The sequence below is a fragment of the Trifolium pratense genome, linkage group LG4 (assembly GCF_020283565.1).
Source record: "Trifolium pratense cultivar HEN17-A07 linkage group LG4, ARS_RC_1.1, whole genome shotgun sequence".
NCBI lineage: Eukaryota > Viridiplantae > Streptophyta > Magnoliopsida > Fabales > Fabaceae > Trifolium > Trifolium pratense.
Genome location: NC_060062.1, coordinates 12,202,279 through 12,215,525, shown reverse-complemented (window position 1 = coordinate 12,215,525; position 13,247 = coordinate 12,202,279). Strand labels below are relative to the sequence as shown.

General features: G+C 29.4%; 2 protein-coding genes across 2 annotated transcripts; one reads left to right on the top strand and one right to left on the bottom strand.

Moving 5' to 3' along the window:
* Positions 1 to 432: 432 nt before the first annotated feature.
* On the bottom strand, positions 433 to 2,037 carry LOC123881956 (acyl-CoA--sterol O-acyltransferase 1-like). Its single transcript, XM_045930729.1, has one exon. The coding sequence runs from the start codon at positions 1,923 to 1,925 to the stop codon at positions 834 to 836; it is 1,092 nt and encodes a 363-aa protein (XP_045786685.1). The 5' UTR covers positions 1,926 to 2,037; the 3' UTR covers positions 433 to 833.
* A 2,824-nt stretch (positions 2,038 to 4,861) lies between these two features.
* Positions 4,862 to 6,449, top strand: LOC123921949 (acyl-CoA--sterol O-acyltransferase 1-like). Its single transcript, XM_045974694.1, has 2 exons — positions 4,862 to 6,002; positions 6,081 to 6,449. Exon 1 carries the CDS (start codon positions 4,908 to 4,910, stop codon positions 5,976 to 5,978), a length of 1,071 nt encoding a protein of 356 aa, XP_045830650.1. The 5' UTR covers positions 4,862 to 4,907; the 3' UTR covers positions 5,979 to 6,002; positions 6,081 to 6,449.
* Positions 6,450 to 13,247: the final 6,798 nt, after the last annotated feature.

The following is a 13,247-nucleotide window of genomic DNA, read 5'->3' as shown; positions in this document are numbered from 1 at the left end:
TATTTATTATAGTGTGATCTATCAAACTAAATTTGTTTAACTTCAAAATTCAACAAAACTGAGATCTTCCGAGTATAATAATGTTGGTACTTGGTAGACATGTTCTGTTAAGTTAATTGAAATAACATGATTTTTTTTAAGTACCTTGTGCTTAGTTTTTTTTTTTTTAGATAGCTTAGTGGTTGAAATTTCACCCTTATGATCCGTTTGGTACGATGAAAAGAAAAAAAATTATACAAACCAATGAATTAACTTAGACTAACTTTAGTCCAAATTCATTCATTAATATGCGTAATTTTCTTTCCTCCCACTTTTATCCTTCGAACCAAATAAAAGTGAATAAGTGGCTAGAAATTCCATCCTTAATAATAAAACATTCCAGTAAAAAAACAAAAACAAAGTGTGAATTCTAATTTGCAACACTTACTATATACTAATATCCATTCCTAATTAATTTAAAAAATTTCAAAAAAAAAAAAATCCATTTCTAATTTCTAATAAACAAACAAAAAACAACTTTCATTTTACAGAAGTTAGATTTCTGACAAACACAGCTACTAGTGGGGCCCACCGGCCCACTGAAGATGCTACTTTTAAGTTTTAACGTTAGTACACTGTTTGGTCGGACCCTGTTTGGTCGCATGATTTTACTACAATAAATACTTTCAGAATATTGCAAAATTAAACACAGAAAATACAAGAAATTTGATAACAAATCTATGATTACATATTCTTTCTTTCCTAACAAGAATTATGATAGTAAAAGTGTAAAACATGAAAAAACAAAAAGTGAATTCTCTATAATAAGTTATAACAACAAAAAATAACTTTCATCATAACGCAGAAGTGAGATTTCTGACAAACACACCTAAAGCAGCATACTCTTCAAACGTCATAGCATCAACCCGACACCTTATAAACTCAGGAAGAAACAACCAAAAACAAGTTGCAAAGAAAAATCCAACTGTCAACGGCCCAGACACAAACCTCGGCAACTGCCACCTATCGGTAACAACCTTCTTCAAACCAATCTCCACCGTCAAACAAACTCCATGAAAAACAAAAAAACCAAACATCTTAAACGTTGGTTCCAATCTCCCTAAATAAAACAATATAAGCTCATGCATCAAACCAGAAACCACAAATGTTCCAAACACAGCTACTAGTGTGGCCCACTTAAGACCAACGAGATTCTTTGCTACTTTTAACGTTGGTTCATAAATTGTTGGTCTCATGATGCTTGTGACCATTAGGTTCCATCTTCTTCCCCAGAAATCTTGAAGTGATGTTGAGAGAATTGGATTGTTAAACTGTGGCTCTAATTCTAATCCCAAAATTGTTCTAGCCATTGTTGCAAAAATTACTAAGATTATCTCCAACATAAAATAGATATGAAAACAGTACATAATTAATATAATTTTTGGGTGAATATTTTCACTGTAATCATAAATCTTAACCAAAATTCCCAAAAGAATAATCTTTATGGCATATTGAAGAAATGGGGTGTTACTATTTGGTGTTTTTGAAGTGGGTCTTGTTTCAAAATTGGATCCTTTTGATCCATTTTTTATATCTGGATTTGGGGTTTTATTAGTTTTACTATTTTGTTGGATCTTAATTGGAAGACAAGAAAGAGCTATAAAACGTGGAAGAGAGATTGATGAATGGGAAGATAAAGGACCTTTGTTGAATGATAAGAGTAAAAGTTTGAAATTTGCAAGCCAAGCAAAGAAGAATCCTAAGGTACCTGTTAAATGTACAGAGGTAAAAGTGAGAGGAATGAAGAGATTGAGACAAATTATGGGAAGAAGACAGAGGAGTCTTTTTGTTCCTGGTTGGATAAACGTACGAATCCAATAACAGTATGTTAAGGATATGATAATTATGGGACAAATCTTGATCAGATTGAATATGTTACTTTCCATGGTTGTTGAATCTGTTTGATAGAGTAATGTTTGAGATAGTAAATGGAGGTTCTGGAAAATCGGAAATATATAAAGTTAGACACAAACTGTGGGGGTTGGCTTGCTTGACTTTGAACACTTCAAGTGGTGGCAAGGCAATGGCATTGACTTAAGAAAACTAACAGACTCATTAAGTTTTTTTGGTTACAATTTAAATTTACAAAGTGATTTTTATATTTAAATTTATTAAAACGTATACTAGATATATTTAGTATATTTAGATAAATTTTCAAGTGATTTTTAGTATATTTTTTGGTTACAATTTAAATTTACAAGTGATTTTTAGTATATTTAGATAAATTTTCCCAAATCAATTTAATAAAGTTAAATTGTAATCACCATTCACCATTGAATTAAACACACCTTTAAACAACCGAACTTCTAGTGTAACTATAAGATTCTGGATTTGATCCCTGACTTAGACATTACTCGAGAGATTAGTCTCTGCCATCGCACCAAGAGATTACACTCAATATGATAAATAAAGAAATCATCGGATATTTTGAGAGTATTTAAATTTTATCCATAACTAAAACACTTATTTATCATCTTATCGAACCTTTGATCACTTGATTAAAAAACTAATACATTTTACCACCGGAACAAATTCATTGATGATGATAATATATTTTTTAATTTATTATTCTGCGCTTTATGTTTACGACAATCAAATAAAATATTTTAAGTTTTTAACCATTGGTATATTTTAATTGTCGTAAACATAAAGCGGAGAATAATAAATTAAAAATAAAATTAACAAAGGAGCGATTTAAAATTTAAAGTGATTATTATTTCTGGACATTATTGCCAATTATACAGGACGAGGATGGTATTAAATACTTAGCCATGTGCTCCACAATTATCATTTACAAATAAAGAAAACAAAATAAAAAAATTTCAATATTGACCACAAGGAGAGTTCAAACTATATATACCTACAAGACTACAACCCCCCACAATAGACATTATTGCCAATTATACAGGACGAAGATGGTATTAAATAGTAAATACTTAGCCATGTGCTCCATAATTATCATTTACAAATAAAGAAAACAAAATAAATTTTTTTCAATATTGACCACAAGGAGAGTTCAACCTATACCTACAAGTCTACAAGACTACAACCCCCACAATAGACATATTGTCGTTGCCTAACTAAATTACACAAATATTGTACAATGGTTTTGTTAGTATGAATTTTATAAGCTTATGTTGTAGTGAAATATTTACACTACAATAGGTTTATACTGCATTACGATTGACCGGCTTTCATAATGATTTTGGTTATTGCATGCATTTGATCATAGATAAATAAAGATAAAGGTGATATATACTAACAATGAATTTTGGCCTTTTAACTAATAGATTAGAAGTTTGATTTCTATAATGTACCAAAAAAAAAATTTGATTTCTAACTCTTGTGTATGAACAAAATTGATTGGGAGGAAACAACTCATCTTATATGTGCCATAAAGATTCGTTGATGGAGTTTAGTTACCGCTAAACAGCGGTGGAAACATCATTCTTATTGTTCTGCCGCGAACAAAACTAGATTATTCTTATGGCGAGACTTGAGGTAGTTACATGGAGATGAAGTTCAGGTATGGTGAATCACGGTGGAGAAAATACCTGCAAAACACGTTAGCATTCCAATTTTCAAGTTGTATGAGAGAGAGAGAGAGAGAGAGAAGGTAGTGTACAGTAGTTGTTACCATATGTCTGTTGCTGTTGGCGTATGAAGAATTCCGCAGGGGAATAACATTGGGTTGGATCTAAAGTGTTTGGCGTATATTGGGTCTTAACCCAGTCAAGAACACTTATAACATGGTAACTCAAAAAAATATATTATCATCATCAATGAATTTGTTCCGGTGGTAAAATGTATTGGTTTTTTAATCAAGTGATCAAAGATTCGATAAGATGATAAATAATTGTTTTAGTTACGGATATAATTTGAATACTCTCAAAATATCCAATCATTTCTTTATTTATCATATTGAGTGTAATCTCTTGTTGCGATGACAGAGACTAATCTCTCGAGCAGGGACGGACTGAAGGGGGGGCAAGCAGGGGCTTCAACCCCCCCTCCCACATACATATAGTTGCTAATGACACCTCTTAAATAAATTATTGTGATTTTATTTAATAATTTTGAGTTAAATATATTTTTAGTCTTTATAAAATTATGAGTTTTTAAGTTTTGTCCTTCAAAAAATTTACTTTTAGTCCATATTTGTATTTTATAGGACTATTTTGAGGACTAAAAGTATCAATTTTTTGTAAGAATATTTCAAAATGGGGACTATTCTTAACAAACTGCAATATTTTAAAGGATATTTTAAGTTAAAATTTAATAGGACTAAACATAAAAACTCGTTATTTTATAAGGATAAAAAATATATTTAACTCTATTATTTATTGTTAAAAAAGAAATTCGGCCCCCCGTGTGATTGATTTCTAGATCCGTCCCTACTCTCGAGTAATGTCTAAGTCAGTGATCAAACCCAGAACCTTATAGTTACACGTATGGTTGTTTAAAGGTGTGTTTAATTCAATGGTGAATGGTGATTACAATTTAACTTTATTAAATTGATTTGGGAAAATTTATCTAAATATACTAAAAATCACTTGTAAATTTAAATTGTAACAAAAAAATATACTAAAAATCACTTGAAAATTTATCTAAATATACTAAATATATCTAGTATACGTTTTAATAAATTTAAATATAAAAATCACTTTGTACATTTAAATTGTAACGAAAAAAACTTAATGGGTCTGTTAGTTTTCTTAAGTCAATGCCATTGCCTTGCCACCACTTGAAGTGTTCAAAGTCAAGCAAGCCAACCCCCACAGTTTGTGTCTAACTTTATATATTTCCGATTTTCCATGAACCTCCATTTACTATCTCAAACATTACTCTATCAAACAGATTGAACAACCATGGAAAGTAACATATTCAATTTGATCAAGATTTGTCCCATAATTATCATATCCTTAACCTACTCTTATTGGATTCGTACATTTATCCAACCAGGAACAAAAAGACTCCTCTGTCTTCTTCCCATAATTTGTCTCAATCTCTTCATTCCTCTCACTTTTACCTCTGTACATTTAACAGGTACCTTAGGATTCTTCTTTGCTTGGCTTGCAAATTTCAAACTCTTACTCTTATCTTTCAACAAAGGCCCTTTATCCTCTCAGTCATCAATCTCTCTTCCACGTTTTATAGTTCTTTCTTGTCTTCCAATCAAGATCCAACAAAATAGTAAAACTAATAAAACCTCAATTCCAGATCTAACAAATGGATCAAAAAGATCCAATTTTGAAACAAATAGTAACACCCCATTTCTTCAATATCCCATAAAGATTATTCTTTTGGGAATTTTGGTTAAGATTTATGATTACAGTGAAAATATTCACCCAAAAGTTATCTTAGTTATGTATTGTTTTCAAATCTATTTTATGTTGGAGATAATCTTAGTAATTTTTGCAACAATGGCTAGAACAATTTTGGGATTAGAATTAGAGCCACAGTTTAACAATCCAATTCTCTCAACATCACTTCAAGATTTCTGGGGAAGAAGATGGAACCTAATGGTCACAAGCATCATGAGACCAACAGTTTATGAACCAACGTTAAAAGTAGCAAAGAATCTCGTTGGTCTTAAGTGGGCCACACTAGTAGCTGTGTTTGGAACATTTGTGGTTTCTGGTTTGATGCATGAGCTTATATTGTTTTATTTGGGAAGATTGGAACCAACGTTTAAGATGTTTGGTTTTTTTGTTTTTCATGGAGTTTGTTTGACGGTGGAGATTGTTTTGAAGAAGGTTGTTACCGATAGGTGGCGGTTGCCGAGGTTTGTGTCTGGGCCGTTGACCGTTGGATTCTTCTTTGCAACGTGTTTTTGGTTGTTTCTTCCAGAGTTTATTCGGTGTCGGGTTTTTGTTATGGCGTCTGAAGAGTACGCTGCTTTAGGTGTGTATGTCAGAAATCTCACTTCTGTGTTTTAAAAGTTGTTTTTTTGTTGTTATTAACTTATGGGTCATGCTCTGGGACACTAGTTAAGGATAAAAAAAAAAACTTATAGAATCCGTTTGATCAAAAAAAAAAAACTTATTATAGAATCCGTCAATAAAAAAAAAACTTATTATAGAAATTGCTTAAAAAAGAAACTTAGAAATGAATATATTTTTGCTATCGTTTGTTTTCACCACCAATATCCGGACTGCCTAATATGGTTAGGGTCAGTTCTGACATCAATAGTTTCAGTTCTCTCCCGATCGCAGTTGTGATCTTCTCTATCAAGTTCAGCGTCAATCACCACTGAACCAACTAACGATTGGTTGAAATGGATAGTTTAATTTTCAATTCATGGCTTATGTGTATGAGAAAATTTATTTTGAAGGAGAGAATTCATTTTGTATAATTCATTCTTCAATGAAGATTTGTTTGTTTACGACAATGAAAACTTCAATAGTAATAAAAAAAAACTTATTGTAGAAATGTGTATTATTATAAGTGTTGCAAATTAAATTCACTCTATTTTTCTTTTTTTTATTCTTTTCTTTTTACTGGAATGTTTTAATACTCATATTTCACTTTTGTTAGGAAAGAAAGAATATGTAATCATAGATTTGTTATCAAATTTCTCTTGCTGGCGTATTTAATTGCAATATTCTGGAAGCAATATATTTTGGATTGAAATATAGTACAAAATTTATTTGCATTCTTTTTATGTGTTTTTTTTTTGTTGTTGCATGATTTGTAATTTCAAATACAATTAATTTTTGTGTATCTATTTTTAGGGAGCCCCCTATTTCTAATATAATAAAATTTATTAGTACTATTAAATTTACTAATTTGTTCTTATTTATTTTAGTAATATTTCAAAGGCAAATGCTAAATAGTGCTCCCGGGGCACTCTTTAAGTCCTTAAATAGTAAGTTTTTTATAGAATTTTTATGAAAATGCGTAAAGTCAACGCATTGGAAATTTGAGTGTTTAATTTTTTGAATAAAAAATTTCTTTCAATGGAATGTTTAAAGAGTGCCCCGGGGGCACTCGTTAGCAAGACCCTTTATTATAAAAAACTAAAAAATAAATCATTAAGTGTTAATTATCTTAATTTCATTTTAATCGATAATTGTAATTTTATGTAATCATAAAAACAAAAATTTAAATTTAAATAAGAATATGAAATAAAAAGTGGTGGGATAGAGAAAGTGGTGGGGTAGAGTGTTGAATGAAAAAACTATTGGAGAGGGTAAAAGTTGAATGTGTGTTGAATGATTAGGTGGAAGAAAGAGAAAATGATGTGGAGTGTTGGGAAGTGAAAAAGTGATATTGAATTTTGTTTACCATTGTACATGGTCTTAGAATGAAAGATATATTTTTGTTTTTATGATTACATAAAATTACAATTATCGATTAAAATTAAATTAAGATAATTAACACTTAATGATTTATTTTTTAGTTTTTTATAATAAAAACAAAATTTATTTAATGAAATTATACGATATAAATCATCTTAACTTAATTTAAAATACAACACACAAAAAATTAGAAGAATTGTTGGGATTTTGATAATTGTTGGGATAATTAGAAGAATTTTGGCTGTTGAAATGATTATTGGGATCCATTTCACAAAAAAAAAAAAGACTAATACTTCAAGATTAACACTAATAGAAAGATAATAATAAGATTAATATAGTGAAAAAATCGATTTTTTTTCTGTGTCCAAATCAAATGAACCAAGTCTCTATTTATAGACAAAAAAAAATCATGAATTTTGGTGAAAAAATAAAAAATTAATTTGCAACGAAATAATTGAGTTCAAAGTATTAAATGGATAAAAATCCAGCCAGCCAATCACAGTCAGCCACGTGGCTGAATCTTATCACCCACCTCTTCTCTCTCCGCGTGCAAGCAGCCACACTTGCCTCCTGCGCGCGTGCGTTACACGCGCCTCATTTCAGCCACAAAATTGAAGCCGCGTGGTCCCCCTTGTCATCCTTCAACTGTGTTGAATCCATTCATCTCCTCTCTCCTCCAACTCACCTTCAACACTACTATCAACACCCCATTGCATACATTTTATGTGTTGAATTCATATTCAACATACCCATTGCACTTGGTCTAAGTAGTAACATACCCGTGCTGGGTCGCGCGTTCCGTGCTTTATGATTTGTCGGGGTTATTCTTTAGAGTTGTTTTTAGTAGTGTTTAAAATTTTAATGGCAATTTGATGTTTTGTAAAAAAATGAAGCATTTTGTTAGATGAATAAATATAAGATACTTAAGTGGCTTATTAAAAAGGAGTAGGCTTGAAAACATGACATCTCATATGTGAGTCATTAACAAAAAATTTGAAACGGATTTTATCTCCTTCAAAAAAGTTGTTGTATCTGCAAAAATTCATCCAAGTTTCTTCTTGATGCTGTCCAAGTTTTGTTGTGACAGGATTTTCATTTGTCAACACGGTGAACAGTTGTTTTTTGTTATGATTTCCACATAGCAACAAATGATTGTATTTATTATCCTTTAGATAATCTCCAAAAGCAGATGAGAGAGTCTGTTTAAAAAAGAAAAATGACATTATCATACTATTTATAGATGAAAAAAATGACAGAATAAAAAAAACGAAAATATTTAAATTTTAAAAATTAAGTATGTTAACCAAATTTGGAGTGTCAATTCTAGTAGTGTTGAGGACAACGTCAAATGTTTTTGTTAGCACCGGATGAAGGCTTCGACTATGAAATGATTTTATTGTTCTTGCTGACCTTGCCTCCCTAATAGCTACAATTTCAAACATATTTTTGCCATAGTAGGATAAATCTATGTCAATATTTAGAGGTAAAGTTCAAGAGATTGAGCTAGCTTGATCAAACCAAGTGATATAAGTGGATTTTCGTAGTTGTTATTGAACTGAACAATATCAAAAGATTCTTGGTTATTGTAGATAAACCATTTTTTCTTCAGCTGGTTAAAATATTATGTTACAAAAGATGGATCAATCTCAACATAACCTTGAAAAAAGAGTTTAGTTAAATTAAACATTGAATTTGATGTAAAATAGTTTAAGGAAATTGACATATAAAGAGAAAGTGGAAACATTATTTTTATATTACCTGAGATGATAGTCTTATAATTGTTACATTTGCTATGTGTTCCATGTCAAACAAATTTGTTAAAACCATGACGTAGGATTGTGTAATGTTTTGCGATATTGAATTGATGTAGTTATGTAGAAGTATTATATAGTAAAATATTCATAAGAATATATCAATACTATTTGAAAACCAAAATTTTTGTCTTGTAATTATACAAGTGAAGTGACAATACGATAAAAGTAGCTTTATGGAAGTGAAGTGACAATCACGTTTTCTCAATTAGATTCATAGAATGTTGCATGTATTTAGTCAATAATATGGACCAAATACATCTAATATTCTATGAAACTAAAAATAAAATTTCTTCTTATAATAAGGACCGAAGGGAGTAGCTTTATGGAAATAATAGAGGGAATCCTCTACATTTGAGATTCTTGTAAAAGTATTAGTCTCTGTTTGGTTCTGCGTTGAGAACCCATTAACGCACGTCCATCCCTTTTAAACGTGATTTTCCAATATTGTAAGATGTTTGGCAGTTAGTTAAAAACGTGATTCTTCCGTTTAAAATCGATTCCAGTTGAAGCTGCTCCTTGTAGCTTTTGCGTTGGCTGAAATCACGTTTAGGGACGTCACATGATAGTTTCCTACTTTACCCTCTTCTTCCTTACTGCGTTTTGTACTTATCCAAAGGTTAGGGAAGAGAATAAAAATTGGATAATTTCATTTTTTTATCAAATAATTAGTATATTTGAGTGATACGACTCAATAGTAATAAAAAGTAAAACTTATTTGACAATATTTTATTTAATAAAGTCACATATATTCAACCCATTATGTATAATATTTTTTAATTTAATTAAAAATGGTGTACAAAAAGAATGAAATCTAATATTTTAAATACATATTTTTCAGAAAATAAATAAAATCAAATACATATATTAATTTAATATCTATTTTAGTAATTATATATTTAAAATCAATTTTGATTCAAACTACTCAAACGACATAAACCGAAAAAAAAAATTCATTTTTGAGACCGAGAATAATTTTCTTCATCTTTGCATCGGATTAATTTAGAGATACAAATAGTCTTCTTCATCTTTATATGGGGATCTAGAGAATTCTTTTTATATTTTTGATTAATGGTTATAGAGAATTCTTGTTTCTTTTTTAAATTGATTTTAATTAATTAGATAAACTCAAAGTGGTTGTCAGGTTTAATCAAATTAAACATGTATAGAATTTCACTTGGTCTTCATATTTATCTTGATATTGTATATTATACCCTATTGGTAATTTCCAAGTTTAAAAGCAATTTTAATTTCAAATTACCAAATAACATTAAAGGTTGAGAATCACTTTTAGATAATGTATCCAAACATAAATCAATTTTAATCAACTCACTTTTAACTAAAATCAATTTTGTCAAACTCAATTCTACAGAACTCAATTTTAGCCACCGCTAAACCAAACACACACTTAATGATTGATATTCTTTCAAGTCTGAAAAAGATAAGATGCAAGTGAAAATATTGAAGATGGAAATGGAAGTAACCCAAGAAACAAAAGTTCACATGTATGTATCGATCATATCCATAAGTAATAAATTATTTAAATTATTGATAATAAAAAATTACAGTTGGACACATTGAAATGTGTAGAAATTCAAACTAACATAAATAACGTAGAAATATAATGGACTAAATTAATATTTTTTAAATATAATGGATCAAATTGAAACATAAAATAAATCACGTGACAGCGTGGCAGTTTAATTGTTACTTAGCTTGTTACTTGTTGGGAGATGGGTTATTCATTATCAGTATTTAGGACTAGAGGCAGTATTATAGGCTAAATACATTAGATTCTCAATATACTCCCTCCGTCCCAAAAAGAATGACCCAGTTGACCGAAACACGCATGCCAATGCATAACTTTGGCGACTAATATCTTTAATTGTATAATAGTAAAAATTATAAAAAATTGATATTTTGAAAATACTCATCGAGACGAATCTAACAACATCTTATATGTTAATATTTATTTTTATTTATTAGTAGAAAAATATGGTCAAAACAATATATATGAATAGTGCATATATTCAAAATGGGTCATTCTTTTTGGGACGGAGGGAGTATCTTAAAAGTATATTTTCTCTTATATTTAAGATCGGAGGATGTATTAATTGTGATAGTTTTATAATTAACGTTGTGTTGGCTGAAGTTTGTAAGAAAAGATTCTTACTTGGTTCAAAATTTTAGCTATGCCTATTATAAGATGAAACAATAAAGTTTGTAAGCATTGCTTTTCAATGGCATTAAATAGTGATAGCTGTCACGCGCGTGACTTCTTCTAAATTATTGCATCTGTTCAAAATAAGATAAGTTACTAAGCAATGTATTCAATATGTAGTATTTTATCCGATTTCATATATAAGTAAAAATAGATTTTTTTTTTAAATTCATTGGAAAATAAATGTATTTAATCTAAATTTAGTCTTATTTTAGACTACATACATTTATTTTCCAATGAATCTAGAAAAGCTACTTTTGCTTATATATGAAACCGGATGGAGTAAATTATCGTGACTTGTCAAGTCATTTTTTTTTAAAAGAAGTTAATTGTAGTTAGATATCGTGTAGAAGTAGTTAAAATTGTAAGGAATCAATGAGTAGATAAAAGTGTAAAGAATCAAATACTCAATGTACAAAATATTATTTGTTAGTATATATATTGGAGTTTCTGATGATTTGAAGTTTGCTTGTTGTAGTGTTTTTGAAGTAAAATCATATATTAAAGTTGTACATCTCCAGAACTGGTCATTTTATTTTTGACTAAAGCTGTGATTGATAGTACAATATATGACACAAACATGCTGGTCATTATTATTCTGTCGTCTAAGAGAGCTAATATTCAATGTGGGACATAATTTGTTCATGTTTTTTTTACGGTAATATATAGTTTGTTCATGCATTAATTAGAGCATCGAACATTCGCTCTCTTGGGTCACATTTATAGGTAAAAAAAACTACTTACGCGATGTTTAAAGAACTTAGTTAAGTGTAATTTTTTTTTATTAATATAAAATATGATAAATTTACTATATTGATCTTTAAAAAGAAGACTATTTAACTTGGAAATAACATGCACCTTTAAAAAAAGTATAATGTAATAAAATGCTTAAACAAAAAATAGTCTAATTAAATAAGGGTATATTTGAAATAAGAATATTAAATAGTTAAAAATAGTTAATTTTTACTTATAATAGTGACAAAAAATTGAAGTGTTTTTTTTGCTTATAAATATGACTGGAGAAAGTATAAGTCACATGCATTTACCGATAATACACTGAACAATTGATATGATTGAAGATGGTAATTCAAACAACTCATGATAGTGCAAGTCACACGGATGTATTGAAATCCCCAATTTTTAAAAAACATTAAAATATGAAATCAAACTACTTTGCTAAAAAAATAAATCTCCAGTTTTTTTGCTCAAAAACAAAATTCTCCAGCTATTTTGCTAAAAAAAAATTCCACCTTTTATTTCTTTGATTCTGTAGCCTGTTTCCAACCCAGACAAACTCAAAACCAAAAAAATTACCAAACCAACACCTTAAAAAGTGATACAGATTCATGATTATACAAAGAAAATTAACCTCTAACCAAAACAGATTTTGGAAGTTGAAGTTGTAGGTCGATATGCGTTAGCTTGAACTGCATGAAATTGAAAAACAAAGTTAGAGAAGAAAATAATTGGAACTTGATGAATAATGAAAATGAAGATGAAGAGTAAAACCTAGAGGACTTTCTTCCTTTTTCCTTGTTGTCTCCGGTTGGAAGAGAAAGAGAAAGAAGAGATCCAAATAAAGCATGTATGAGATATAATTGATTTATGCGGATTGCGGAGTATGTTTTTTTCTTGGAAGTTGTTGTACTTTTGCATATGAAAGTCACTTCATCAAGTTACAATAGGAGAGTGTAGTTACATCTTCTTTTTATTAGTTTTGTATATCAGTTACAGAAATGTCTTTTAAGAAACTACTACTATTTTTTATTACTAATCTTTTACTAGTAAAAGGAAGGTTGAATTGCTCATAGGCAAACATTTTGATGATGTGTCACTCTAAGAAAATGTTTCTAATCTCTATTAAAATCTTTTACT

What these genes read in the sequence shown, in the direction of transcription:
- LOC123881956 (XM_045930729.1), bottom strand. Translation starts at nt 1,925, where the DNA reads ATGGAAAGTAACATATTCAATCTGATCAAGATTTGTCCCATAATTATC.
- LOC123921949 (XM_045974694.1), top strand. Translation starts at nt 4,908, where the DNA reads ATGGAAAGTAACATATTCAATTTGATCAAGATTTGTCCCATAATTATC.